The sequence below is a fragment of the Dryas octopetala genome, chromosome 2 (assembly GCF_963921425.1).
Source record: "Dryas octopetala chromosome 2, drDryOcto1.1, whole genome shotgun sequence".
Lineage (NCBI taxonomy): Eukaryota > Viridiplantae > Streptophyta > Magnoliopsida > Rosales > Rosaceae > Dryas > Dryas octopetala.
In genome coordinates this window covers 32,771,916-32,799,898 of record NC_141367.1, presented here as the reverse complement: position 1 = coordinate 32,799,898, position 27,983 = coordinate 32,771,916, and the positions used below count along the sequence as shown (strand labels likewise).

General features: G+C 36.3%; 6 protein-coding genes across 8 annotated transcripts; 1 reads left to right on the top strand and 5 right to left on the bottom strand.

Annotated features, from left to right (window-relative positions):
* Nucleotides 1-20: 20 nt before the first annotated feature.
* On the bottom strand, nucleotides 21-5,996 carry LOC147295901 (transducin family protein / WD-40 repeat family protein). 2 transcript variants are annotated; one of them, XM_086231986.1, is made up of 6 exons: nucleotides 5,453-5,996; nucleotides 3,634-4,461; nucleotides 3,017-3,118; nucleotides 1,115-1,744; nucleotides 767-980; nucleotides 21-629 (listed from the first exon to the last, which is right to left on the bottom strand). In XM_086231986.1, exons 2-6 carry the CDS (start codon nucleotides 4,429-4,431, stop codon nucleotides 613-615), a joined length of 1,761 nt encoding a protein of 586 aa, XP_086088112.1. In that variant the 5' UTR covers nucleotides 4,432-4,461; nucleotides 5,453-5,996; the 3' UTR covers nucleotides 21-612. The 2 variants fall into 2 exon arrangements, with proteins under 2 accessions (XP_086088112.1, XP_086088113.1); XM_086231987.1 differs by having other exon boundaries at nucleotides 21-980; nucleotides 5,453-5,995.
* Nucleotides 5,997-6,361: 365 nt separating this feature from the next.
* On the bottom strand, nucleotides 6,362-9,668 carry LOC147295900 (Radical SAM superfamily protein). Its single transcript, XM_086230269.1, has 5 exons — nucleotides 8,902-9,668; nucleotides 8,648-8,805; nucleotides 7,487-7,658; nucleotides 7,073-7,183; nucleotides 6,362-6,740 (listed from the first exon to the last, which is right to left on the bottom strand). Exons 1-5 carry the CDS (start codon nucleotides 9,472-9,474, stop codon nucleotides 6,657-6,659), a joined length of 1,098 nt encoding a protein of 365 aa, XP_086086395.1. The 5' UTR covers nucleotides 9,475-9,668; the 3' UTR covers nucleotides 6,362-6,656.
* A 669-nt stretch (nucleotides 9,669-10,337) lies between these two features.
* LOC147295899 (ribosomal RNA small subunit methyltransferase J) lies at nucleotides 10,338-13,305 on the bottom strand. Its single transcript, XM_086230270.1, has 6 exons — nucleotides 12,743-13,305; nucleotides 12,564-12,662; nucleotides 12,119-12,296; nucleotides 11,741-11,838; nucleotides 10,826-10,887; nucleotides 10,338-10,627 (listed from the first exon to the last, which is right to left on the bottom strand). Exons 1-6 carry the CDS (start codon nucleotides 13,193-13,195, stop codon nucleotides 10,525-10,527), a joined length of 993 nt encoding a protein of 330 aa, XP_086086396.1. The 5' UTR covers nucleotides 13,196-13,305; the 3' UTR covers nucleotides 10,338-10,524.
* Nucleotides 13,306-13,787: 482 nt separating this feature from the next.
* MIA40 (Cox19-like CHCH family protein) lies at nucleotides 13,788-16,154 on the bottom strand. Its single transcript, XM_086230273.1, has 4 exons — nucleotides 15,983-16,154; nucleotides 15,288-15,319; nucleotides 14,996-15,121; nucleotides 13,788-14,157 (listed from the first exon to the last, which is right to left on the bottom strand). Exons 1-4 carry the CDS (start codon nucleotides 16,080-16,082, stop codon nucleotides 13,975-13,977), a joined length of 441 nt encoding a protein of 146 aa, XP_086086399.1. The 5' UTR covers nucleotides 16,083-16,154; the 3' UTR covers nucleotides 13,788-13,974.
* A 251-nt stretch (nucleotides 16,155-16,405) lies between these two features.
* LOC147295897 (polygalacturonase inhibitor (DUF639)) lies at nucleotides 16,406-23,087 on the top strand. Its single transcript, XM_086230268.1, has 10 exons — nucleotides 16,406-16,753; nucleotides 17,511-17,745; nucleotides 17,898-17,984; nucleotides 18,151-18,320; nucleotides 19,262-19,401; nucleotides 20,225-20,402; nucleotides 20,543-21,137; nucleotides 21,744-21,856; nucleotides 22,075-22,318; nucleotides 22,767-23,087. The coding sequence occupies exons 1-10, from the start codon at nucleotides 16,536-16,538 to the stop codon at nucleotides 22,995-22,997; spliced, it is 2,211 nt and encodes a 736-aa protein (XP_086086394.1). The 5' UTR covers nucleotides 16,406-16,535; the 3' UTR covers nucleotides 22,998-23,087.
* On the bottom strand, nucleotides 22,828-27,498 carry LOC147295896 (D111/G-patch domain-containing protein). 2 transcript variants are annotated; one of them, XM_086230272.1, is made up of 8 exons: nucleotides 27,294-27,498; nucleotides 27,160-27,213; nucleotides 26,005-26,127; nucleotides 25,543-25,623; nucleotides 25,380-25,433; nucleotides 24,942-25,058; nucleotides 23,938-24,088; nucleotides 22,828-22,968 (listed from the first exon to the last, which is right to left on the bottom strand). In XM_086230272.1, the coding sequence occupies exons 1-7, from the start codon at nucleotides 27,363-27,365 to the stop codon at nucleotides 23,960-23,962; spliced, it is 630 nt and encodes a 209-aa protein (XP_086086398.1). In that variant the 5' UTR covers nucleotides 27,366-27,498; the 3' UTR covers nucleotides 22,828-22,968; nucleotides 23,938-23,959. The 2 variants fall into 2 exon arrangements, with proteins under 2 accessions (XP_086086398.1, XP_086086397.1); XM_086230271.1 differs by lacking the exon at nucleotides 22,828-22,968 and having other exon boundaries at nucleotides 23,697-24,088; nucleotides 27,294-27,497.
* Between the last annotated feature and the right edge of the window lie 485 nt (nucleotides 27,499-27,983).

The window sequence follows — 27,983 nt, the reverse complement described above, 5'->3', positions numbered from 1 at the left end:
GAAGAGAAAAGAGAAATCTGTGCATTTGTATCCAACTCGAAAATTGTTTTTATGCTTATTTCATCTATTAATTAATTTAATTTCACATATGAAAAGAAGGGATAACTTACATCAATTATCAATCATCAATTTATAGATTAAAGTGCAAAAACCACTAGCAAACTATTTTTCATTGTTGATAGTGAAAATTTCGTTACTTGAATCCTTTGTATGTCTGTATATCATGCAACCTAGTTCCAGCTTCAGGCTCAGAGTGACTGTGTGGTCGACTGTAGACTGTAGTGTCTGACAATTACACATATAAATGTATTTCAATGTGATTACTGTACTGATTACCATGGCATTCCTAAAATTATGACCCAGAAAACTCATCTATCCATTGTTATACTTTATATGCAGTTTAACATTTCAAATATATTCAGAAATCAGAATTAATGCCGGATGGTGGAGCATGCTTGATACTTCATGCAAGACAATCAATATAGCTTCTGAAAAAGCAACTTCCCCTCTCACCTAAAAAATAAAAAACAACTTCCACACAGGCTTAACCAGAACCAAATCATAATCATGGCCATTAATTTGTCTTGAATTCGGCAGATAACAGACGATGGATCAGAGATACGCTTTGCCTGCTATGCCAAGAATAAGAAAGCAACCGATCAAATAATTTACACTACACAAATGTAACACCTTCTAAAGAACATATCTAAATCTAAGTATACTTGACTACCCCAAGTGTAAAGAAATCATTCCATTCAAGTTCTACCATTAGAGTGGTGGGCAAGGGCAATGTAATTGCTTTGAGAGACTTTCTGGCTCAGGTTGAGGTGATCCAAACCCCATATTCGGATTGTACGGTCATCACTAGCTGAAGCCAACATGTGAAGGTTTACAGGATTCCAGCTCACACAATTAACAGCTCCAGAATGCCCAGGCAGTGCCAGTAGGAGCTCCCCAGAGCCTCTGTGCCATATATACACCTACAACAAGGAAGATTAAACTACAACCGTAAATCCAAATATCTTGAGAAAACAAGCATATCGAATAATCAAACTGTTCTAAAAAATTCCAAAAGGAACAAGCATATCCACGCATGTGCTTATGTAAAGAGTACCTGCGAATCCTCACTCCCGCTAGCAATAAAGGCTTGCTCAAATCCACCAAAACAAGATCTGATGACAAATCGGGCACGCTTGTGACCTCTGTATTTGGCCACAACCTTAGGATCACTCTCTATGCTCCAAAGATGAATTTCTTGGTTTATAAGATTGACCAGCAGGAACTTATTGTCCTTTGATAATGAAAATGAAGTAATCACTTCTTCCTCTTCAATCAGCCTTTCAAACTTTGCCTCCCTGTCAAGTAATAATATTGCAGTTTCTCTGCATATGTTTATGATCCTCTTCCCATCATCAGTTATAGCCATGTCTGATATCTTGAGCGTTCGCTGCCCTTTCCAACATTCTAGCTCTATTCCATCCAAATCCCACAGGCAGATGCTCTTGTCAGTCATGCCAGAGAATATCCCTTTGCCATCAGGAAACCATCCACAAGAAATAAGGCCAACACCCATTTTTTCATAAACATGGAGGCATTCTCCAGAAGCAACATCCCAGCGTCTAATGACCTCCTCCAGTCCACATGTCAGTAGTTGGAGGTCATCAGGGCTCCATGAAACTGACAACACTGGTTTCTGGTGACCAGTCAATATGTGTTTCAATGACACTTGGCCATCCCCTCTAACCTGAGAAAATGATATTAGAAAAATATCAGTCCACTGATTAATCAGGTAAAGTGCACATCAAAATAGTATGTATGGCACTAAGGTGTCTCTGCAACTTCTGCCATTTCTTGGAAGTACCACAATGATGTGGATAGATTGACTGCAGCATCAGGACAACTATTGTTTGAAATTAGACATTTTAATCATCAATAGATTTGGTAAAATCCTTCCTACGAACTAAATAATGGTTAGTGCTCTATGTCTTCCTTGCTTTGGTGGCATTTAAATCAAGGTTGTCCACCACAGCTTGCCTCCTCAGTCTCAATCCTTAGATGAAGTACTAAGCTCTCACTAGATGCCATATGTTTATTCCTTTTGGTGATTAAAAATAGTTCTCAACATCTTGGTTGAACTAAAATTATTTGAGTTAAAAACATAACGTCTACTTTGCTTAATTTTGACTATTTCCAAGGAACTGTAGCCCCAAAAATAAATAAATAGGTTAAGAACTGTAAGAAAATTTAGACCTGAAAGTATTTTCTGTATATTATTCTCTCAAGCAGGCTATATTTATAGGTGCAATTAAATGACAAATAAGACAAGTATAATCAGTTAACACAATTAAAGCCTAACGTAATGCCTAAATATTAGTAATTACACAATATTAGGAATAATCAATCTACAATACTGAAGCCTAGCATAATGCCTAAATATAAGAAATTACATAAATTAGGGCATATAATTGAATAGAGCAAATTCAGTATTATACACTGTTTACAGTATGGAAAAATTAGAGTCAATACAAGCAGATAGTTTGCTCTATATTTACTAAAAATGTTATTATAAGTACTTGGCAAAATTAGGTTAGATCATGGAAGGCCACAGCCCATTCCCAATCTGACTCAGTCAAGGTTCATAAGTTTGCATAATGCATCACATTGTACATGCATGCAATTACCATAAAGGGCAAAAACAAATAATTATTTTTCCTGCTGCATAATCTATTGCAATTCTATATGTCACTATAATGAACAAGTTAAAGATAGGTTAAAAAAGTATCAAAAACTTTGCAATGTGAGTCTTTGATTTTTAAAGCAGGAGATATTAGAGATTTCAACAGGAACTTCCACCTGTAGAAGGGATTTTCAGGACATGGAGCAGAATAAGTTGTAATGATGATCCAAATATTATGCATATTGTATGAGTTAACATAAACAAACTGAAAAAGATAGATAGATAGATAATATAATTTGTCTCAATAAATTAAAAGCCAATAATTAGAGAGATAGTTACCTCCCATATAATTGATGACTGATCTTTAGATGATGAAGCCAAGTATTTCCCATTATGTGAAAATTGTAAAAACCATATCTCATCACTATGTGCATGCAGTATCTGTTACATTAAATGAGCAAAAGTTTTCAAATTGGCACATGTCACACATCCAAACAATTAAAATACATTGTAAAAAACAAATGCAAATTTGCAGTCCAATTCGAGGTATGCTAGACATGGGACGCACAAAATTGATTGAACAGAAGATGGAATTCAACAAGTCATAGAAGAATTTATCACTGAGGATCATGTTGATGACATATAGTTCCATACAAGTGCAACATAGGTATCAACCAAAAGTACACTTCTCATACAGACTTGCAACAATAATTAAGATATTGTTTACATGTCAAATTATATGCAGCACAATACCAAATCATCATGCTATTACAAAAGATAGAAGGGGGAAACTGTTTTAATAATTTTAATTACGAACCCTGAAGATTTGGGTTCCAATATTCCGAAGACTATGCAAGAGTCAATCAGCTCATAGGCCAACGGAGGAAAGAAACAAACATATATACGGTATGAGAGGCAACAGAAGCAAGTACCATAAATGCAGAAGAGATTCTAACCTGTGATGTCTGCGAAGGAATCTGGTCTCTTCCACACTGATGATCTGAATACAAAGACAGATCACTATCAAAAGTGTTATGGAACACACAAGCATCTCGTTGCACATCTAGGGCCTGTTCAACCAGATGTTCTAACCTCTTTTCAGGTACGAAGACTGCTGCAGGAAGCAACTTCTGCAGTTTCTCCAATATCTTTGACCGTGTGTTTGCACCATCAGTAACTTGACTTGAACGCCCAATTTGCACAGGCTGAAAGGGAGAAATAATGCAGGCAGCAAGTTCATGAACATGGCTCACGTTGATGTGAAGAGGCACAATCTCGTTCCGTAGAGTATCTAAGGCAGCAACCATTTCTTCCTTTTTCAAAAGCTCAAAGAATTTCTGTTCCATTATCAGGAAAGAAGCTGATTTCATGGTCTTTTCATCCACGAGATCAATAGTACGTAAAGTGGCCACACTATCATCCCATTGTCCATCCATCACTTGTTGCATAAAGAGGTTAACCACTGATGAGTGCATTGGTATTCCAGATTCTTCCTCTAGTATGGCTCCAGTCTTATCATAACCTAGTGAGTACAATGCCCTAGTTATAACTTTAATGAATTCTGACCTTTTGACTACTCCTTTTGCACCAATTATTTCTTCATCTCCTTGGGAGGGAAGAGGCCTAGCCATTGAGTCTCCCAAAGAGGAAGCAACAGGGTCTGTAATAGATGAATCTTCTGAGGAGCTCTTTGACTCCCCCAAGGGAACTTTAACACGTTTCAAAGGTGGTTCACAGTCTTCTATACCTCCCATAAAATGCTCAACTCAGCCCATATATAATTTCTACAAGTCAAAAGAAACAAATTTAAGAAAGAAAAACACCTAATCACAGATGCACCCCCATGAAACTCTTCGAAAAAGAAAATTGTATTCAAGCAAAAGATAAGCAGACGCAAAGGTTCGACAAAGCACTGACAAATTATAACTGAGCACCTAACTGTAAAAGACCATATATAAAATAAAATGAAAAGGATCATCAAAAAGGCAGAATTTATGAACAATGTCTGCCCGTGAAAGAATATTATAGTGAACATCAATAAGGGAAGCAGTGTTCATTCTGTTCGAATTAATGGCAGTGATGCACAAGTTTCACATCTAATTTCACCAAATTGAGGGCTTTTCTGGCTAAGCCAATAGTTCAAACACCTAAAAACTGAAATGCCAAATTGAAGCCTGCAATTCCATGAACAATACAGTACCCAGATGGTTTGAGGAGGCCTGTCAGCCTGTGACAATATTATGATGATACTAATGATAGTAAATATCGGAATCTTCCCAACTAATGTAAATATCACTTTACAGAATACGATAGTGAAGGTGAGGATCCATAAAACCCAACTTTTATTTTCATTTAAAAAAACAAACTCAAAACTAATAGGTCAAACTTCCGCATTTCAAATGGAAGAAAGAAGGAACATTGGAAATGCAATTTGAACTCTAAACATTGGAAATGCAATTTGAACTCTAAGTAAAATGATTCCTTAAAATTCTACGAATATTTGATTCTTTCGGCTCGACTTTGACATTTGAATCAGAATGATAAATATAGGCATGCAAATTCAATGGCTTAATCGCTCAAGAGATGGTATTCAGAGAGCTGTCCAGAACATCATAAAATGTAATAATAATAATTAAGAGAGCAAGAGATAAAAAAAAAAAAAAAAAAAAAAAAGCAATAATCAAAGCAAGAATAGAAAAAAGAACATAAGCAACAGTCACTATGAAGGGTAATGAAAACTAAGCAGCCATGAAGGAGAGATCCAAGATTGCTTACCCGAAATGATAACTCAGGAAAAGACCCAGAAGCCAAAAGAAGAGAATTGAAGAAAAGTGTGGTGTTCTAGATAGAGGCGTAAGGAGAAAGGCAAGGAACAAGGAGACCAAAAGCAGCACCGAAAGTCATTTGTATGGAGAAGGGTGTGATATTAGTTTAGATAGATACTGATTACTGAAGGCCAAAAAAAAAAAAAAAAAAAAGATACTGATTACTGATGGATAGGTTCAATATTTTTAATTCTGCTTTTGGCAGTTGGCAGAGACTAGAGAGACAGGTGATAGATAAGAGTTTTCAAATGCCAACACCACCCCACCCAACCCACATGGGCACTCACTTATGCGAGCGACTATTGTGTTTGTGTTATGTCAATTTTCAATGATTCAATATTTCAATGTGCCTACTCTTCTTACTCTTCTTGTACGTGAATCCTGAAATCTGAGGTTACAATAAACAGAATGCGTTTCTGGGTTTCAGTCTTTCACGTCACTCAAATTCCCAATTTGCTAATTAAAAACGCTGTTTCACTCCTTCTCCTGTCCTGCTCTTGCCGTGCAGGTTATCCCAACTCTTAAGACCACGTAACCATTTATCTTCCTTTTTTTATTTTAAATAAAAAAGATAAAAATACTACACCTTCTTAAAGAAACATAAAAATTATCCTACCTCTCTTACCAATCATGTAAAAGATAAAATATAGGCTAAATTTTATGATTGGATTACAGTTCCGGATTAGGGATACAAATAAGCCTACAAATTAAGATTACGAATTATGGTTACAGATTAATTTGTAACTCTAAAGTATAATCCATAATGCTTATTCGCAACCCTAACTTGTATTTTTCATGTGATTTATCATATCTTTCACAGAGGCCAACCCAGTTTTGATTTTATGTAGAAAGTAATAAATTTTCACTTGAAAAGACAAATTTACTTATCAGGTGACTTAGAATTTTAACATTAATTTGACGAAATAAGTGAGATTGAAAACATATTGAACCACAAGTGTGAAATAAAAAAAATTTAAAACCACGAGTGTAACATTAAAACATCACCCCAACTACAGGTAACATTTGTAAAATTTAGCCAAAATTTTTTGGTCATTGACTTTGAAGATATTTATATAACTTGCTCTATTTTCAGCTGCTTATGCCACCAAATTCTTGTCCTTTTGATAGCCATTAACATGGAAGTGCATAAGTTGCTAATTTATGCCAATAGAGCTGTTAGCCTTTTCCTTGACCATTGTCTTAACAAATAGCTCCCCTGCCCTATACGAGGATCGGACCTGAAAAAAAAAATACAAAGATTTCTTGTCAAGATCTCTTTGATTAAATTCAAAAGTGCAGTTATGAAGAGCTTGATCACCTAAACCAATTAACCATCCAACCAAAAAAAAATTAAATGGAAAAGATATCTTGATGAAATGAACTCAACAAGAGTTATCTAATCAAAAAATGTTTTTAATACAATTCTCCATTGAGTGAAATATACAACACAATGAAGTAGCAGAATCAAACTCGGTTTAGGTTATGCTCAAACTAGATCACTGCATTCATTCAATAATGGAAACAAAAGATGATCATCATGATGTCAAGCAAAAATTAATGAAGATCTTACCAAGGGCCCACTGGCTACATAACGAAATCCAATAGACTCCCCATATTCCTTCCAGAAAGCAAATTTCTCAGGGGCAACATATTCTTTGACAGTCAAATGTAATGGAGTTGGCTGCAGCAATTTAAGCAATTAAAATTAAAATTTCTATGGCAAAATTGTACTGGAGTAACGTAGTCCCATTTGAAAATTGTCTCAGAAATAGTAAAGTAAATCCGTTATGGCAAATAAAAACTACCATGATAAACAGATATCACAGCCATTCTTTAAGAATGCAACAAGATTAGACAACCTCAATTCCAGGTCCAACCTTGGGTACCCAAATGAAATGACATCACTCCCACAATCTGTAAGTTCCAATGTATTTGCATGAATTACTCAAAGCTAACTACATGAAAGCTATACATATTAACTAACCTGCAAATATTGGCCAAGTGTCAATATATCAACATCTATATCTCTTAAATCAGCCATGGCTTCCTTCAACTCATCGTCTGATTCTCCAAGGCCCAACATTATAGAAGATTTTGTTATCATCCCCTTCTTGCTTTGTTTTGCATGGTTTAGAACGGATAAGCTCTGCTCATACCTGCATTACCGAATTTAATATAAATCTCAAGTAGCAGCAGTGAGCATAATTTCAAAATGAGTTACAGATTTTGACCATTTCATCAACTTACAGAAGGTTTAAGTTAAAATGAGTGGAAAGCACATCTACAGTTTCATGAATACAAACACACACACACACAGAGCAGTGGAAGAGACTCTAAGTGGGCTGCCTGGACAGGTTTTCTCCATATCAAGGTTTTCAAAGTGGTTAATGTGGCCTATCTCTGGCTTTCAAGTTTCATTGTCCAAAAATAAAACCAATGGTTAATATATGAGCATATGATCAAACTGGATTTGGATTGGTGCAAACAGGTGACATTTAGGCAGTTCAATCTCACTAATTTCTTCAATTAGAGGTCCCCTTGTAATTGCATCAATTGGTTGGACAGGATAGCGAGGCAATCTAATACAAAACAGGTTTAAAAGTAAAGATAATTTCCTAAATTCAATTCAGAAAGGAAGCAATTGTGATTATTCTAGGGTGCAGACCTAACTCCATGACATATATGATTATTCCAAGACAGATGTTTAAGGAATTTTTCTTAATCTAAGTTTCCTGTTCAAGTAAATTGATAATGCAGTGGCCAAAAACAAAAATTAATAATGCAACATTCACGATTTCTCATAGACCTTGTATCATGTGCAAACTATTGGAACATATTTGAATTTCAAAGTAAGCTCCTTTGTGACCAAACATTAATTCATTACCATTCACACTTAACCTGAAACCCATCTGTCTATCCCCGGTAAAATAAGGCAAGCTAAGAAGAGCAAGGAAATAGATAAGTAAGCAATACACTCTTTGATATCATTCCATAAGGGTGTTAAATTGCCAAAAAGGGATATCCAGACAAGAAGTGAAATCGACAATGAGAAATGCATGACGCAGATGAGAAGTAAGCAAAATATAACCGAAAGGCCTTTGGGGAAAAATAAAGAAAGAAAAAGAGAATGGGTAGAGCAGCAGACCCAGCCCGAGGATCTCTGACAATTCGCTGGAGGCGTTTGACGGTCTCAATGTTGTGTGCAAAGACATCAAGCCCGGAGTGCAGCAAAGTGTGGACAGCCGTCAAGTCGCCCCGAAAGTCAGAAGTTAAACACTCAACCATGATGTCAGGCTTGAGAGTCTGCAAAGTGAGTTTGTATTGGTATTGTATTGTATAACAATGAAAGCATAAGCATGGCAAATTGGCAATGGCATTCAGAATGAAGTAGAAAGGAACCTTGAGGGCTTGGACAGTGAGAGCAAAATGTCGACTTCCACCATCAGGCAGGTCATCACGATCCACACTGGTCAAAACAATATAATCGACACCCCAACTGACAATGGCGTTGGCAGTATTAATGGGTTCCATGGGATCGGGAGGTGGAGGGTTTCGGCTGGTCTTGACGGCACAGAATCGACAGCCGCGGGTGCAGGTGTCCCCAAGAAGCATGATGGTGGCAGTGGCAATACCATCTCCACCTCCATTCCAACACTCCCCGATGTTTGGGCATTGCGCCTCCTCGCACACCGTCTTCAGATTCAAACGGGACAGCGACTCCTTCACCTCCTCATACTTGTTTCCCTGCGGAGCTTTCTGCCTCAACCATTCCGCTTTCTTTATCTTTGGGTCTCTCCCCGTGTGAGGTCCCATTCCCATTCCCGTTCCGATTCCGCCCGCCACGGCCGAACATCGTATTCCTATTCTCCATCGCACCACATTCCTGTTCGCCAACGCTTTTCCAATTGGAATTGGAATTGGGATTGAAGAATTAGAAGAAGAAGCTCTTGAAATTTGGGATTGCTGAATCATCTTTCTTCACTTCTTCTTCTTCTTCTCTAGATTGGAGTACAAGGAGGCCTCTCTTGTTTTTTTTTTGGCCGCTGAAGGAGGCCTTCTTGTTACTTTGTTCGTTGTTTGTGGTGCGTCACTTCAAGTCCAAAGTTCTTGGCTTTGGAATTTCCGTCATTTGTTGATTTTTCTTGGTTGGTCTGGTTGGTACATACTAGTTGGTATTGCTGGTTATTAGTTGGGAATTTATGCAGAAATCGTATTTCACTAAAAACTACTATTTACATAAGGACGAAAAACATCCAAAAATTTATATAATCTTATATAAGATCATGTAATAACATGAGTAAGATTGGATTAAATTTAAATGTAATTTTTTTATTAACATTAATTATAATTTTAAAAAAATAGACGAATTATCAAAGTGATACCAGTGTCCTGGGCTAGAAAGCCTAGAATGTCAAAGACTATGATGCCTAAGTCACCGAGCATGGAGGGATTCTAAATAGGGAATTTGACAAAAGTTTGGCCTGTGCATACTTACTATAAACAGGTAATGCATTCCTTTGTTTTCCATAGTTTGAACCTTGAACTGGGTTGTGGTCCTTGTGGAGCTTACGGTGCATGAAGATGCTGATTGGAGTGTGGACTGCAGGGTTGTATGATCTGGTCTCGAATTTATCATGATACAAAGGCAACACCACCTGCTCTAGACTCTAGAGGGATGTCCGCTGTGTTCTGCTATGACATATGGTCGAGGATGGAGATGACATCTCAGCCTTGTCATGGCACAACACAACCAAATGCCCATGCACAATAGTTTTGCAATCAACTTGTATATCACCTCTCTGAAAGAACACCATATATTACTGCATCTCCACAGATATCCAGTAACTTGCAGGTATATAACGAATATTGTCCTATTTAAAAATGCAGTTAATACACGCTTTATGTGACAGAATTTCAACTGATGCTCCCAACAAAATTTTGTAACTCCTCATGATCTGGAAAAAGAAAAAGAAAAAAAGATTTCGTTTAGGCATGGCCAGAATCCTTTTATGTGCCGGAGCCCTAGCCAGAATCTTCTGAATCTGAAACATCAACCATCTTTTCTAGCGAATCTATATCTCCAGCTTCAGAGAGTGTAAGTATCCGTAATGTGTCTGCATCTTCACTGGGATTAAGAAGAAAGAGACAAAATTTAATCATGAGCACAGAAAACATTGATTTTAAAGTCTTGTTCTGATCACCCCAAAAAAAAAAAAGTGGCATGGTAAAACATTCAAATGACATATATATAGTTTAGCATTTCTTTTCCATCATTTTTTAACAAGAAATATTTGAGAGTTAGAAATAAAGGATAGAGGCCTACTCTGTAACACCAAATATCTCTTTGACAATTAAGGAGCTATCCCTTGAACAAAACTCTGGCAGCTGCCAAAATTTTCCATGAAGATTATTAACATACTGAAGGCAAGGAATTCACAAAATAACCAAGATGTAACAAAGCAAGATTACCATACAATGCCCCAAAAACCAAGGAAACATTAACTGGCTACTCAGAACTTACAAATTCAGATTAGTGATAATATGTGGGTTTCTCTAAAGAAAAAAAAAAAAAAAAAGGCTCTTTTACAGAATGGGAGCTAAACATGTGGTGCAAGCAAATTTAGCGCATAAAATTTCCATGTCGGGCACGTACTCACATCATGCTTCTGTAAAAGTTAGAATCTTTGAGGTCATATTACCAAATGACATCCATTTTGGTGTCCACAATTCAGCATCTCAACCACCTTTGGACAAAAATGTTTTAGGGGCCCAATTAGATAAATTAACTGGTGGTGTCATGTGTTTGGACCATAACCCTCACATGCGTAACACACATGCTTGACTATTCCAAGGACTAATGCATCTCAAGTCAGGTAAAAAAGTTTGCATACAAAGAATGTATACAACACCTCTCTCACAATAATTGGTTATGTGACCAGGACGCTATGGGGTGAACATGAGAGGGGTATAAAGTATAAACCAGTTCTATGCAAGAATTTCTCCGAGGCAGGACAACTGGTAAGAACTAATTTGGAAACTTAAACCAAATAAGTGCTATATATTTTCTTATCATGAGGTAATTTTTTACCACAAATCAAACAAAATCATAATTGAAAAGATTAGCACAAAATGGGGTTATGTGTATTATACAACTACACGAGTAAGATTTTATACAAAAAGAAAAAGGAGAGTGAGAAAAACTGAAGCATACAAGCAGTTTGACTGTTCAGCTCCTTACCTCTGACAGATAGAAAACCTTTCCAAAAAGGGCTTGAACAGCTAGCTTTCTCTTGAAACCCCTTTCAGTATAACCTGACACATCCATTACAACTGGGCCTGGAAGTCACAAACAAGCTGTCAGCATCTGATAGCACAGTTTTGGAAGGAATTCTTCTAACTTTTCATGCTATATATGTTCATTAGAAGATTAAGCAAGCCACTTAGTTCAATGTATCTTAGCAATACATGGATGAAAAAAGCAATACCACACATACAAGAACAAATAAAGAAGAGATAATGATATATGGAGAAAGTAATCAAAAGAAGTAGTAGTAGATGAAGTAGCACCCATCTCTTTTAGCTCACAGGTAATGAGAGCAGTAGTTCAATGAGTTACCTTTGTCTCGCACAATTCTTCTTGAAATTTCATTTAGAATCTGAGCAACCTCAGAATCCTTGAACATGGAAGCTTTTCTGAGCTGAATTAAGTTGACAACCATGTCTGGGTTGAATGGCTTTTCGTTCAAAGTATACCGAATGTACTTGCGCAAAATCTCCTCCATGCCAAAACCTGTCTGGATACGAATGAAGGGTTGTTATCAAACTCAAAATGGCAAGAAGAGAGCCGCAGTCAAAAAGATGCCCAGGAAAGCCATCAATCCAATTGAGTGAATTAACAAATTTGAAATGAGAAATAATCCGGCAGTCGCTTGGTTCAGCAGTTGACAAAAGCGTTATCAGGAGATCCTAAATTATAACTATGCATTACATTGTTGGTGTAGACTATAGAGAAGTTATTGGTTACAGACACATGATTTGCATATGTGTGAGTAGAATGTCACCTTTTCCACAAGTTGGTTCAAGGCTTGAGGTGTGACTTGATCAGCGCCACTGTGAAACAAGTCGTCTATTGATTTGCATAGCATAGCATTTTTATTGACCTGTTACAAGAGAATGAATTTTCAGAGCCCAAATCCCAAACCCTAAAGAAATTGAGAGAAAAAGAGAGAAGCAGACCGACCAGCCTCTTGCGTTTTTGTCGAGGGGAAGACAAGTTGTTGAGGGTCTTGACAAAGGCAACGACGAAAGTGAGACCGGCATAGGCGAGAGGAAGAGCCAGAATCAAAGGGAGAGAGCTGGAGCCGACTCTGGGTCCAGGAATGGCCTGGGTGACGGAGCCGGTGAACTCCACGAGGTCCAAGGCCTTCTCCTGAATCCAGGGGAGATCTTCTTCCACCTCTTCGACGACTGCTTCTTCTTCTTCTTCTTCTTCTTCCACTTTACTGTTTTTGTTTTGGTTAGGACTCGTCGTAGTCGGATTGGAATTACTCTTCGCCGCCGCGGATACAACGCAAAAGGGTCTGCTTGCTCTGACTCTCAGTCTAGAAGAATGAAATACCAACGGCGGAGGACTCTTGGCGGCTCCGCCGGGAAGTAATTGGGAAGCAAAGGAAGTCGCAAAAGCAACAGCCATCACTCTCAACAAACCGCCAACTCACTTCTCCTCACTCAGCTACTTCGCTTGCCGCTCGCTGCTACCCTATTCTAATCTATTCTGCTTACAACTTTTTTTATCTTCTTCTTTCTTTCTTCGTTTAATTAGGTAGCTGGCAGATCAATCAATTTTTTATTTTTTTTTTATATGGGGATTAATTCTTCTTTTAAAAAAAAATTCAAATTCGAGTCCCTAATTTTCAGTCATTCCGTCCAAATGGTTCTAAAAATTACAAATCTCACTTTTATTGCACTAAATTTCTCCATTTACACAATAAGAAAAAGAAATAAAAAGGACTGAAGAAAATTCGAGGCTCCAACAAAACTCTTCTATTTTTTCCAATTTCACAATAATTAACCATAGAAACAAGAGAAAATTTAAGATTCTCTTGTATCTTTATTCTTTGCTCTCAATTCAAACACATTATAAATTTTTTTACCAGAAAAAATGAAAAAAAATTCAATGTGCACTGTGCACATTCACTTCAAAACCCTTAATTGCCATACCTTGGCAGAGATTACTAATTAGGGTAAGTACAATTTTTCATTACAGAAATCATGCACCAAACGTATGCTCAACTTCCCCCCTCCTACTAAATCAGTAAATAGCTTCAACTTTCAGAATTTTTCTTTTACAACAAATAAATGTGGAACAATGCTTGAGCATCTTCAGTAAAACTGTAAAAGGCCAACTTTATTTATCAAATAACTCAATGGTTTATGTTCCCTATGTGAATAAATGAGGTTTACATCTTTCTCCTAAAGCTTCGATTTTGGGCTTTGAGATTCTGTGGACCATGTGGGAGGGATGATTTTGTACTTCTGGGTCCGCTTTTCATCTTTCTTAACTTCATCTTCTTCTAAAATGTCTTTAGAAAAAGCATCAGGATTTGCCTTAATACAATTCTGCAAAGTTACAAATGGATGCACACAGTCTGATCCCTACAAGAAAGAAAAAAAGAAAAAAGAATTCACGTCAATAACTTGTAGAGAATTCAGAGATTTTATTGATATATTTACTTCCGCATGAAACAGGACCATCTAATGACAGTAAAATTTATGGATTTTCAACTTAAAACCATCAAAATTGTAGTAGTTACAGCCAACCGGACATTCACTTGATTGCATCATCAGTATTCAGTAGGTACAAACAGACCAACATTGTAACTAACGAAGTAATAGCATCTATGCACAACCATAACCAGAATTGGCTAATCAATTAAGGAATTTGTCATCCGGCAGAAGGGAAGAAAAAAGGGAGTAATATATGAAAAATGTCTTTGCCAAGCCATTATTAAAAATGTTCTCCTGATCTCCAGTATCTTTGGCAGCCAGATGGATCATTAAATCAAACTAAGTGGATTCTTTTTCAACTTTAAAAATACCTACAAGCAGAAAGTCTAAGAATCCAGGTCAATAAATGATAGTTTTTAGACCAGAACTACATCCTAGTACTAGCTCCAATTTTGAGGCAACTCAGTTTATGTGACCTATTTTTCCTTTCTTCTTTGCCTTCTCTTTTATAGTGATGTTACCTTCTAGTTATGACATATCTTACGTTACATGTTTTATGTTATTACATTCAACTTCAAGTAAGTAAAAAAGAGTTGATAAATATGCCGTATTATAGATTATGTTGTTCTGTTACATACAAAGGGACTTGAATGTAATAATATATAGTCTGTAGACTGTAGCAGAATAACATGCCACAACGAGGTAAATAATCCTATTTGCAGCACAAGGAGCCCATAAATTGTATTTAGTAATAGTTAGAAATTACCTTTTCTTCCACCGTACTCTTAAGATAACAGAGAAATGCCTCAGAAAACTGAAGCCCACAAGGGCCACTTCGTAAGTCAGCAATGCAAGGACATTCCAGTGCCTTCTGAGCCTTGGCATCAAGAGACTGCAAAATGCATAGTTCAACTTCTTTAATTGCCACTCTTAATTGAAAAGGAAGTATGCCCTTTTTAAAAATAAATATCCTATTGGCAAGACATAAACCCTATGACCTACAAACACCCCGCCCTACCCCTTTAACAAAAACAAGTTTGTCTTTGAAATGGACCAACCTCATTCCCATCATTGCCATATGTTGCAGCTTCTGTACATGCACAACATTGTAAAGTTTATCAACTAGTAGCCAATGATGAGGAAAACAATGTTCCAGAAATTAAGGTTTCAAAACACAAATAGCATAGTTGTCTCTAAGAGTTAAACCTTATACAGAAGAGCGTAGAGGCAAATTAAAGAAAACCTTGTCTACTAGTATGTGAAATTAGTTGCACAGTTGATGCCTAAAGTAGTGCAATCCAATAAAGTAAATATCCGCCAATTTTGGCAGTAATCGTGCAAAGTAGGACTGTTATAATTAATGTTTATATTTGGGGACTTGAGTTTTGTTCCGTTGCAAGATTTTGGTGTATTAAATGACATCTCAAAGTTTTCTCTAGATGATATCATAACAAATTGAGAGTGCAAGAAGGCAAACAAAGATTCAGAATTATTGAAGCACCTGCACCACAGTGATCGTACCGTTGAGCAAACATTTAGGCTTGGATATTGGACAATAAGTTGTACAAGAAAAGAAGCCTTTTTAGCATAAAGCAAATAATAAAAAGAAAAAATGAATTCGAACAAATTCCGCAAACAGCACCCATAGCCTGATGGGAATAATGGTAGCCTATATATACCTAATACGAACGGAGGAGGTGGAGAGAGAGAGAGAGAGAGAGAGAGAGAGAGAGAGAGAGAGAGAGGTCCGTACCCGCAATAAGAGAGTCCATGGAAACAGCAGAGGAGGAGGAGACCCGGTGGCCTTGTCGATCCACTATTTCTGCCTCCGCCTGGCTTTGAACTTGACCCATCGTCTTCTCTATCTCTCTCTATTCGACTATTCTCTATTATCTATTCCTCTTCTCCGCTGCAATAAGCAGCCATCTTATCTTATTCGACCAAAAAAAAAGCAGCTATCTCAAGTCTCAAGTCTGAACTCATCAGTCAACCAACCGACCAAGAGATTGTGGGCTGGTAGCCCAGCCCATTCAATTCAGTACTTGTCTTTGTTTCTACATCTAATTTGGGCCTCTGTTTAGGGTCGGCCCAAATTTCATATTCGATCTCTAATAGCGTAATAGTCTAATAGACAGGCTATAGTGTGTGTTAGTTTTACAATTGGATTGACGCATCTGATTCCCCTTTTTTTGTCAATAATTTTCTCAAATCTCAGAAAGTAGAGGAATGAAGAAACGTCCGTAAATTAATTTGTTATGAGTTATTGAGTTATTTGTTTTGTTGTTGATTTTGGTATCGATGATGAGATGGATGAGACCAAACAAAATAATAAAATGGAGAACGTGAAGTTGGGAATGTTGGACGGTTTCTTGACAAGAAGCCATCAAAAGTCCCTGAAATCCCTTTTCAGCCGCAACAAGTCCAATGGAGATGAACAAGACTCCCCTTCCTCCGCTGTCAATTCTCCAAAACCCATTCCTCAGCTCTCTCCTTTCGCCAATTCCGTCGTCTCTCGCTGTTCCAAGTCATTCCCTTTCTTCCTCCCTCTTTTTTCTTTTACACCCTATATGTATCCATATCTGTTGGTTTTCATATTTATTTTCTTTTGCATTAAATCCAGAAACAAAGATTTTTTCATTACGTTTACATGCATGTTATTTGGGTCACAGTTGTTTTTCTTTTTCTTTTTCTTTTTTTTTGAGAGGGGGGAGTTGTTCTACACTCTTAAGTCTAAGAATTAGCACTGCGCACTGCATTTGGGTTTCATTTGTTTTGCCAATTCAAGTGCGGCTATAAAGATTCATCTGAATGTCTTTTATACGTACATTTGCTTGGATTTTAGAATGCTGGGCGTCCCATACCAAGCTCACCATTTTAAAAATGGTCCATCGAACAATAGTAAAAATGAGGTTGAAATTTGTCATGAGCAATAACTATGTGACCCACTGTTTAAGCTTCGGTTTCGACATTTTCAATATATGCTTTTTCCATGTCTGGATATTACACAAATAAATTCCTCCTCCTTCATTTTGTGTCATTATTGCTGGATTAAATCTCACTTGTCAAAAGTAATGTTGGATGAAACCTTCTACCATCCCATCTAGTCTGTCTTACACCTTGTAAACCGTTTCGCTTTGAGCACTGTTGAGTGTGTTCCACATGGGGAAGGAAATTTGATGTCTATTTTTTAAATATTGCAGCATAACCAAATGGACCCTTTGATACTTTTTTTTATCTTACTACTACTACTACGCTTCTAAATGCATTTCATGCTGCCGCAGGATTCTTCAAATCCCTACTGAAGAATTACAGCATCATTTTGACACACAGCTACCTGAAAGTGTTAAGGAACTTTTGACTTATGCTAGGAATTTTTTGGAATTTTGCTCATACCAAGCACTCCATGTAGTGAGTAGTCGCCCAGATTATCTGAGTGACAAGGAGTTCTGTCGTATGACATTTGACATGATGCTTGCATGGGAGTCGCCCAGCGCTGAGAGTAACCCACTAGACAAAGTGAGACAGCCCCTCATTGTTATCTGTTGATATTTTAAGATAATAGAGACTTTTTTCTTCCTAATATTTAGTCAGAAACTCTCAAGTGTAGGTCCTAAGCTTTTTCTTCTACTTTGGCTTGACGATGGTGCCTGAACCATCTTCAACTACAGGAAACCCCTTCTTGCAGTAACCAGGAAGTAGAGGATGAAGATGGTTGGTCGCTTTTTTATTCAAGTTCTACAAAAATGGCTGTTCAGGTTCATTTCTTCATCAATTGCCTTGTTTCTTTATCTGCAAGTAGCACATTATACCAATGTTACCTAGTCATATTCATAGGACGGCTTAGTTTCAAATTATTGAGACATTTTTGTCATGACTTCCAAGAAGTACTGATATTTATGTTTGTTATGCTTTCTCCTTCAGGTTGATGACAAGAAAACTGTTGGGTTGGAGGCCTTTGCACGAATAGCTCCTGCCTGTGCTGCTGTTGCAGATATAATAACTGTCCACAATCTTTATGATGCACTCACAAGCTCTTCTGGCCATCGACTTCATTTCCTTGTATATGACAAATACATACGAAGCCTCGAAAAGTATTATTTTGCTCCTTGATTGTTATCATTTGTGTGATTTCCATTTCCTTTTTGCAGTGAAACTTTTACCCCAATTCACATGTAAGTTTAAATCCTTGTGGCATGGCCTTATATCACTTTGCCACCCTTTGGTTCGATGTCGCTTTTAAGGTCAAATTCTTGTTCATTTTAACTTCGATTTGCAGCATGCGTAGTCCCTAACTCTATATCAAGCCTCAAGGTGAAACAGACAATCACGAAAAACTTAATTATATGAAAGAAATATGCTATACATGGAAACCATTTCTAAAATTTGTTTGTACAAAATGATGCATATATGATATGGTGCAATCAAGGGGGTTGGGCCATGCATGCACTACACCTTGAGCAATGATATGAAAATGGTGTATACTTTATTGGTAACTAGTAAGAAATACATTTTCCTCTATCAAACTATATTAACTTTAGCTTTGGTTGTTAGATTTAGGTTATATATCAGAGAGAAAAAGAATAAAAGTGTTGCTATCTTGCTAAGGAACAGAAAACCAAAATTTAAAAAAAAAAAAAAAAAAAAACCAACTGAAAAAAGAAACAGTGTGTGTGAGAGAGAGTACTAACTATGATGGGTTTATTGCTGAAGCAGTGTTGAAGGTTTTCTGGGTTTGGTTGTACAATTCTCTCTCTCTCTCTCTCTCTCTCTCTCTCTCTCTCTCTCTCTCTCTCATGTGTGCATATGGGTGCATCAGTCCCTTTGGAATGGTGGTGAAATCTGGTGAAATGTCTGTGGTGTGTTGGGTGCGGCATGTGGATATCTACTTTTGATTGGTTATAGCTAAAAGCCTAAAAGTGTGTGTGTGCCCCTTCATGTTATTGTTTCTTGTTGGTTCGTATTTTTTCTATATTTTGTATCTTTATAAGCAGAATACTATCAATCTTTTTTATAATAAATGGCTCTTCTGCAGGATCATTAAGGCTTCCAAAAATGCATTGGCCTCTTCCATTGGAAATCTTCAGCTCACAGAGGAAGAAATCATCCTTGATGTTGATGGTACAGTTCCCACTCAACCAGTGCTACAACATATTGGGATGTCCCTGTGGCCTGGTAAGTGATGGTATTCCTGAAGGTGGATCAAAATATTATTGCATCTAGTAAATTTGGTTTTCCAGGTTACTTCAAAACCACAAACTTTAGGGCTAATATAATTCTGAGACACGACTGTACCTTGGGCATGGTCTACTAATGATATGATAAAAAGCGATCCTTTTTGAATTCCGATACAGATTATTGACTTTGTTTTTTCTTGGGTACCCAATAAAAGATAAATAAAGATCACATCAGATTTGCTTTTCTGGGTAAAGATGGTGATTCAATCACATCTGATCTTGACACATGTACAATTGCACTTTTATCTCCCAGATAGACTTGTTAGTTGTGTCTTGGATTTTTTCCCCCTTTATTTGTAAAGATCAGTTCCTACTTAGCTAGGCACTGGTCCTGCTAATATCTGTCAGGTTTGTCAAACCACCAGTTCAATGATGTGCTTCATGTGACCTTATCTCATTAGCTGACCTCTTGGAAAGCACACTTCATACTATGTTGTGATCACAAATATCCTTGCAATTTCTGCATGGAACGTTTTCATAATGAGGTTTCCATCAGTTTGGAACTCATGTCTGTAGCATGCTGATACTAGGTGATGTTATTTGTAACATGAGCTCGCTGTGGTCTTCTTCATACCCATTGTCTTAAATGTTTTGTTCTTTTAACAGATGCTTGATTTTTTTTTTCTCCCGGAAACTTTTCAAAAGTGCTCTGACTAATTCTGGTCATGATCTCAATTGTGGCAAGCTTTGATAATGTGTTTCAGTTTTGTATGCATTATATAAATCTGGAAAGTGTTTTATATCCATCTCTGTTTTTGTAGGGCGGTTGACACTGACCAATTCTGCGCTGTACTTTGAATCACTGGGAGTTGGTTTGTATGACAAAGCTGTTAGATATGATCTGGCAACAGATATGAAGCAGGTCATAAAACCTGAATTGACTGGACCATTGGGTGCTCGTCTTTTCGATAAAGCCATTATGTACAAATCAACTTCTGTGTATGTTATCTGTTGACATATATACATAGCACGGAACTTATTTATTTATGAGGATCATGATTTAATTGTTTTCAATTTATTTATTTACAGATCATGATTAACTTATTTTTTTATTTAATTGTTTTATAATTTATTTACAGAGCAGAGCCAGTTTATTTGGAGTTTCCTGAATTCAAAGGCAATTCTCGCCGAGACTATTGGTTGGATATTTGTCTTGAGATCTTGCGTGTGCACATGTTTATTCGGAAAAACAATCTTAAAGAGATTCAGAAATCAGAAGTACTGGCAAGGGCTATTCTAGGCATCTTCCGATATCGTGCAGTTAGAGAAGCCTTCCACTTCTTTTCATCTCATTATAAAACCCTACTTGCTTTTAACCTTGCTGAAAGTCTTCCAAGAGGAGACTCGATTTTGAAAACTTTGTCAAGTCGATTGGTCCTTTTGAATTGCGGTGCTGCCCAACAGGATGTTTCTGGGAGTCCATATGCAAAACGGCAGACAAAACTGTCTCCAATTTCACTTATAGCACTTACTCAACTTGGATTCGTAGTACAAAAAGAAGTAAACCTTGATGGACAACCAATAATAGTCGGAGATGTTTGTGTTGGTGAGACTAATCCCTTGGAAATGGCAGTGAAACAGTCAATATTGGACACAGGGAGGGCTGAAGCTGCACAGGCAACTGTGGACGAGGTGAAGGTGGATGGGATTGATACAAATGTTGCAATAATGAAGGTCAATACTGAACTTCTCATGTTAAATTGGGTTTTCCAAGCCAACAAAACACTTTCCATTTTTTCCGAGAATAATATTAGAGAGGAAGGAAAGCACTTAGAAATGTTAAAAAAAATGCCTTTAAGGATGAATCTATTTTTAGTGTTTTATTTATGAGAGATTATATTTTGTTCTTCATAGTGGAGGAAAGATGAAGGGGTTTCTCCCTACTTTAAGCTGGGAGCCTGGTTTCTAAATCTGTTCTTGAATAGGTGATAACCGTACTGTCCCTCCTGCTCAACCAAATAAAAGAAAAATCTGTTGAACCATTGCAGTACATCCAGCAAGCCATATTGATGTGAAAACAATTTATAACTTCTGCATTATGGCTAAATCCTGTGATATCTTTTTGTTGTACTTGGGTGTTCATTTTCTACTTTAATGGAATCCCATAGTATAATGTGGATAGAGACAGGACAGACATACTTATAATATACACAATTATTAAGGTTTTGTTTCAACCTGTAGCTTTCATTCCTTTGAAAGCTCATTGCTATAACGTTTGTAAAGCTTACACATTTAATTTCTTATGTTTTTACTGTGAAGATCATTGTTTTTTACTTGTAGGAACTACTGTTTCCAGTTATTGAATTAGCTAGCCGTGTTCAACTTTTGGCATCATGGGAAGACCCTTACAAATCAACAGTGTTTCTGGTGTTGACCAGCTACTCTATAGTAAGGTAATTGTCTGTGACTGGAGTTATCCATGCCTGGTCCCAAGAGTATTAATAATTTTTTGACTGTCCATACCGGAAATGCTCCTCTCCATTTGTATGGCTGTTAAATCTGGATTTTCGGAGCATGTGGCCCCCTTATTGAGTTTGATCCCTATGTAAAAATATTAGCAATAGCTTGGATGAAAATAAGTAATAACAAAGCTGTTAATTTTGATGTACAGGGGTTGGATCAGATATATACTGCCATCCATTTGTGTATTCCTTGCAGTTCTCATGCTCTGGTGCAGGCTTTTTAACAAAGGGAAACCGTTAGAACCATTCAGGATAACACCTCCCCATAACCGAAATGCAGTAGAGCAGCTGCTGACATTGCAAGAAGCCATCACACAAGTTGAAGCATTACTTCGAGCTGGGAATATTATTCTCCTGAAGATAAGAGCTCTCCTTTTTGCAGTTCTTCCACAGGTATGTGTCGAAGCCATGCTAATTTTCCTAGCAAAACTGGTATACATGGGATATGGATTTTTATAAGCGCATTTTTCAATTGGAATAAACCTGTGGTTCAGTGGTAGAAAGTTCAGCCAATTTAACTTATTGTTGGGTGTTTATTTGATCTTAATGTAACTGCATATGGCATTATAAAATTCATCAAAAAATAATATTAGATAACTGCATCTTAAGTTCTCTGCATTGAAATGTAAGGCAATCCAGTTAAACTTGTTAAAGTCCTGTGTTTCCCTTTATTCTTCAGCTCTCATACTTTACTATTATAGATTGAGTTGTTGATATTTGCAATATGTTACACCAACAGATTGAACATGAAATAAGATATCATTTAAATTTCTATTAAGAGTTTCTTTACTATCTCTCTCCCACCAATGTGCTATATATTCAAAATTGGTCTGTCTGGCAGGCGACGGACAGGATTGTTATACTGCTGGTTTTCATGGCAGCAGTGTTTGCATTTGTGCCTCTGAGATATATAATCCTGCTAGTATTTCTGGAGGCTTTTACAAGGAAAATGCCATATAGGAAAGAAAGTAGTGACCGGTGGGTGAGGCGGATTAGAGAATGGTGGGTCAGGATACCAGCAGCTCCTGTTCAACTCATTAAACCTGATGATAACAAGAAAAAGAAATCATAAACATCCGTCGTGTATAATGCCTACTATAAAATTGTAAATGACCAAATGGATTTAATTTCCACTTAATTTGGTACTGGGTCCCTTAGTATATTACACGAGTTCAGGTTTTCCATAATTTTTTTGAAAAATCCTTTCATATATTCAGCAGGTAGATAGATAAATTTGTTTGTTTTCAACTCATATTTCTTTATTAATTTCTTTATTGTCTATGTATTATGTTATTATTTGATAACCCATCTTCTAAAGCATTACATGTAAATTTGTTGTATTCCCTAATTACTTCTAACAATTATAATATCATAAATCAACTAACTAATCTTATCCAAACACACCCCATTTTCCTTTTAACTCCTGTCATTTAGATTGTAAATGTACGGGTCCATCCAGTAATAGAATTAATGCGAAGGGCCATGGTGGTTGCAGAATCAATTCATCTATGTGAAGTATTTTTTTTGGCCACGATCTATGTAAAGTATTAAACTATTAATCCATTGGTATTTCCTTGTTTTAACAGGCAAGTATTTTTAAGCTATCTTTTCCCATTAGAGTATTTCAGCAAGCTGAATTTTGTTGGATAAGCTATATAAAAATCACTATCTCTGCTGCTTGAAGTTTATCTTTATGCTAAAGGGCATAAAAATTCACACATGAGTTTCAAACCTTCATCAACTTTTGCTTGTATGGAATAAATAAGCCCTGTTAGAAATAAACGCAAGCAAATATGTTTCCTTGGTTTTATCAACGACCTCTACACTTGATGTTGGATACAACTCTATCTACGATGTGAACAATCTAACTTCACGCGACACATTGGCACATTAGATTTTTGTGGTGTGTAATATGGCCACTATACACTTTATAACATGAACTCAATTAAAAAATAAATCACATCTGTACAGAAACTAAAATATGAAAAGCAAGGTGGGGACAAGACAATGACCAGTTTTGATGCATTTCTTCCATCAAACATTATCTGGCCAGAACTCCCTGAAAAAGGCCTGCTCAAATTCCTTCTCCTGCAATCTCTTTTCTAACTCCTGCATTTTCCTCATCTTCTTTGAGAGTCCCTTGGACTTTTTTGAATGCAGCTCCTACGAACCAACAGCATTCTTATAAATTATTCTCATATGCAGGTCAATCATATGATTGGTATCAGTAAATATATCAGTAGTTCATACCAGTGGAGATAATGGTAAAATTTACAGAAACAACAGAAATTTTGTATAAACATACAAAAATTCATTAAATAATTTCTCCACGATATTTGACTCATGATGGGAAAAAGTGCAGGTCACTGCTATTAACACATACATGCAAAACACAATTTAATTAAGCATCGCATTATAATTGATAAGTTGATAGCGGTGGCTTCAAAACACAAAAATTTCAATGAAAATATGGGTATGTAGATGGATATTTTCATCCTTGGGTACAAGGTACAAACAAGAGATTCTATAAATAAAATAAAAAAATAATAGATTTATTTTCTTTAGAAAAAGATTTAAAAAAAGCAGATAATTAGCTGTCCAATAGAATGTGGCCAGTTAAAATAGTCCACTTAACTTCTTTCTTCCTTCTATGTATTGAGTGAATCATTGATCCAACACCTTGGCATAAGCAAACCTACCAAAGAGTTATCCTTTTTTCTCACTAATTCTAAAAGTAGCTCTTGTTATTGATCAATTTGTATTGCGTCGGTCTTTTAATTTGTCAGCAGAAAATAAGTACCTACTCTACATCCAGCAATACTTATAGCCTCTTACATGGTCAAACACATCCTCTCTAAATGAAGCTCCCCTCTATCTAATAACATAATTAGTAATTTCTTCATATCTTCAATATCACTTCATATTTTAACATAGTTTCATGGCTGGAAAAGAGGACAAAACGAATAAAAAAGAATTGAATATTTGAATTTATGACTACGCATGCAAATGAACTCACCTGGTCATTTTTACGATTCAAAGTAGAACTAGGGGGCTTTGGTGCCTTCTGTAATTTATCTGCTCCCAGGCCCCGTTTATTATTCTTCAAGTATGTTTGTACAGGTTCCAACCTTCCCTGTTTACATGATAAATTAACTAGTCAGACATTCCATCAAGATAACTAGTAGGATTTAGTACAAAGTTAAGGTGCAGCAAAGAAAACAAAACTTGAAAACCCCCATTTCATAAATCATTGTGTTTGATGTGTCTTATAAAATTATTTTTTTAACAGACTTATAAAATGATGACCGAACAAAGGAACATTCTAGGTCACGTGAAGAGAGAGAGACACATAGGGCGTATATGTCCGTCCCATGCAAGTTTTTCTCTTTATGATGATGATTTTTATTAAACAAAAATAGGAGTGAACAAAGCAAAGAGATATCAATATAATAACCTGCTCAGAAATCCCAAGACCAGTTCCTTCTTTCCAACCATGTTTCTTTAAAAGCTGCATAACACCAATCACAAGACAATGAGTAAATGATCAAACCAAAAGGTAGTATAATATCGAAATCTTTTAAAGAAAAACTATATATACAAAGACAGTGAGATAATACCTGAAAGCCTATATTGGAGGAATTGATGGCTGTTGATGGACAACTTGAAACCATCATGTCCTTTCTCGTACCTTCTTCCTCCTGAACCCAATGCATGAAGTTATTGTTCTGAACATATATAGTACTCTGGCAGCTTCCCAAGAGCTTTACAATGGATTATGTTCTCCTCTTACCTTTTCCTTAAAAAAATTATTCTTCCATTCTTCCACTTAGATTTACAGATAATTTATCATTTAGATCGTTGATGCACATTTCTAGGTGGAATACATTCTTGTTTAGTTTGCTTATGTGCACTTCTCCTTTCACAGATTCAACAACCACTCTTCCAAGTTCCTTTAGCTTGTGCCCTTTTTTATGATTTTCTAATGCAATTTGTTTATTAGCCTTAAATCAGGCTCTCATTGCCTACAAGGAAAAAGAGATGAATTTCAGGAACAAACTAGCAATGCCAATGAACCTAACCTTTTCATACTTTCCACTAGAATCTGAATTTTCAGAAACCAGCAAGAATTTCTGTTCTGAGGTATCTGCTCCTAAGCCTCGTCTGTTGTCCTTCAAGTAAGCTTGAACAGGCTCTAACCTACCCTGTTGACAAGATAAATTTAATGACTCATTTATATACAAACATAAAAACACACACGTGTGTGTGTGTGCGTGTGCGTATATGTAATTGTATAACAGTCCAACATAGAAAAAGACACGTTTATGCAAACAATATGCTTGGTATGAGTGAATAAGAAAAACTGATTCAAGAGATAGCATGGTAACTTGACAAGGTTCCCAAAACTAGCTTGGAGCAGTTGAAAGATTGCTGTCCAAATCTAATATTTTGGCTTTTATTAGAGTAAAAGGCATTTTGGCTTTTTGGATCATCCTAACAGATGGTTCTTGGGATGGTTGTCCAGGTTAGGTTTTAATTAGTGGGCTCGACCGCTCTACATGTTATTCTGGATTACTATATAGGACTTTTAAAATTATTCATATGTGGAAGTATAGCCAACCATGAAAACTTGGAACCCAAGTTCGTAGGTCGCAACCCCTGCATTGTCTAGAGCTAGTGTAAAAACTGAAAATCTATCTTTCTAAGTTTAGTTGGGGATGAAGGCTTTATTCTATTTTTCCTTTTGTGATGTTCTTTCCAAATAGTTTTTAAACAGAATTCTGACCTTTTATTGTGAGTGACAGATATCGAATATGGTCTTAGTTGATCCAGAGCAGTTTCTCACTACTTTGCTTGGCATATTTAAGAAATTAGTTATCAACCCTAAACCTGAAATGTGCATGGGGGTGTGTAGTAGAGAGTAGAGAATAGAGAGCTTGCTTCATTTTTCAATTGTTGATAATCATTCTAAAATCTAAACATTACCTATACCCTGACCAGTAAGGCATGCATTTCAAGCGGTTTGTGGAAGCAAGGAATAAAACAGTTGAACAGAGAGATCTGAACAACGATAAATCAATATCAATTTTGGATTGTTGAGAGGTGGTGACTCTGAGTAACAATTGACCCATGAATAGCGTATTATGTTTATTCATTAAACCTTCAAGTCTTCCACCAATATTTCCATATTCTATTCCCAAAAAAATAATAAAGATCAAGGGTTTACAAATACAGACCTGCTGGGAAGCACCAAGACCCGCTCCTTGTGTCCATCCCTGCTTCTTCAAAAGCTGCATTCAAATTCAAACACATAACTACAAAATAACTCCTATTCGAATTTCGTAAAAACCATACAGCTACAAGTGGGTACCTGAAACCCAATATTGGAGGAGTCTATGGCGGAAGAAGACGAGCCCACCATCACCGGCTCCTCCTCTCCCATGGCTTTTTCCCAATTTTTCTTTCTTTTGTATTAAGTTATATATACTGTTCGAGTATGGGGTTCAGGATTCAGAAATTATATTCTCTTTCTGTTCAGAGACTCAAATCCAGATATTATATTTTCTTTCCTCATAAATTGAATTGAGGCGCTTGTCTTTCCACCAAAACCCAAAAAAAAATAAAAAAAATAAAGTTTTATTATACTTTACCGACTTAAATTTTGATCTCAATCTCACTTTATTATCTAAACAAAAAATTATGTCAATATACATCTGAATTAAAAATTTGTTACAATATACCACCTATGAATCATTTTATCTAAAATTTTATTAAAAATAAGAGTGTTTTGATTTTCTTAAGTTAATTTTTTATTGTGTTAAAAGCAAATAAAATTTTAAAAAATCATTTTTCTAACAATAGGAACTTGAAAAAGAGCAAAATATTTTTATTTTTAACAAAAATTTAAACAAAATAAGTCAGAGGTGTAACAAATTTTTAATTCAAGTGGTAAATTAACACAATTTTTTTTTTTGTAGGTGGTGAAGTGAGATTGAGACCAAAATTCAGGTGGATAAAATATAAAAAAGCCAAAAAATAATTGAGGCGGTGAGGCACTCTT

Bases quoted from the DNA above. Each gene is read 5' to 3' on its own strand.
- LOC147295901 (XM_086231986.1), bottom strand. From the start codon at position 4,431: ATGGGAGGTATAGAAGACTGTGAACCACCTTTGAAACGTGTTAAAGTT. The intron at 3,119-3,633 runs GTTAGAATCTCT...TTAATGTAACAG, and splicing joins TTCCTTCGCAGACATCACAG to ATACTGCATGCACATAGTGA. The intron at 1,745-3,016 runs GTAACTATCTCT...TCATTTTCTCAG, and splicing joins AGTCATCAATTATATGGGAG to GTTAGAGGGGATGGCCAAGT.
- LOC147295900 (XM_086230269.1), bottom strand. From the start codon at position 9,474: ATGATTCAGCAATCCCAAATTTCAAGAGCTTCTTCTTCTAATTCTTCA. The intron at 7,659-8,647 runs GTCTGCTGCTCT...TCGGTAATGCAG, and splicing joins GTCAGAGATCCTCGGGCTGG to GTATGAGCAGAGCTTATCCG. The intron at 7,184-7,486 runs GTTAGTTAATAT...AAATTGCTGCAG, and splicing joins CACTTGGCCAATATTTGCAG to CCAACTCCATTACATTTGAC.
- LOC147295899 (XM_086230270.1), bottom strand. From the start codon at position 13,195: ATGGCTGTTGCTTTTGCGACTTCCTTTGCTTCCCAATTACTTCCCGGC. The intron at 11,839-12,118 runs GTAACTCATTGA...TGTGACTTCCAG, and splicing joins AAGAATTGTGCGAGACAAAG to GCCCAGTTGTAATGGATGTG. The intron at 10,628-10,825 runs GTAGGCCTCTAT...TCTTAATCCCAG, and splicing joins GAGATATTTGGTGTTACAGA to TGAAGATGCAGACACATTAC.
- MIA40 (XM_086230273.1), bottom strand. From the start codon at position 16,082: ATGGGTCAAGTTCAAAGCCAGGCGGAGGCAGAAATAGTGGATCGACAA. The intron at 15,320-15,982 runs GTACGGACCTCT...GTGCATGTACAG, and splicing joins CATGGACTCTCTTATTGCGG to AAGCTGCAACATATGGCAAT. The intron at 14,158-14,995 runs GTAATTTCTAAC...TCTTTCTTGTAG, and splicing joins AGAGTACGGTGGAAGAAAAG to GGATCAGACTGTGTGCATCC.
- LOC147295897 (XM_086230268.1), top strand. From the start codon at position 16,536: ATGGATGAGACCAAACAAAATAATAAAATGGAGAACGTGAAGTTGGGA. The intron at 20,403-20,542 runs GTATGTTATCTG...ATTTATTTACAG, and splicing joins ATGTACAAATCAACTTCTGT to AGCAGAGCCAGTTTATTTGG. The intron at 22,319-22,766 runs GTATGTGTCGAA...TCTGTCTGGCAG, and splicing joins TTTTTGCAGTTCTTCCACAG to GCGACGGACAGGATTGTTAT.
- LOC147295896 (XM_086230272.1), bottom strand. From the start codon at position 27,365: ATGGGAGAGGAGGAGCCGGTGATGGTGGGCTCGTCTTCTTCCGCCATA. The intron at 26,128-27,159 runs GTCTGTATTTGT...TCTTGTCAACAG, and splicing joins GTCTTGGTGCTTCCCAGCAG to GGTAGGTTAGAGCCTGTTCA. The intron at 25,059-25,379 runs GTTATTATATTG...TCATGTAAACAG, and splicing joins GTCTTGGGATTTCTGAGCAG to GGAAGGTTGGAACCTGTACA.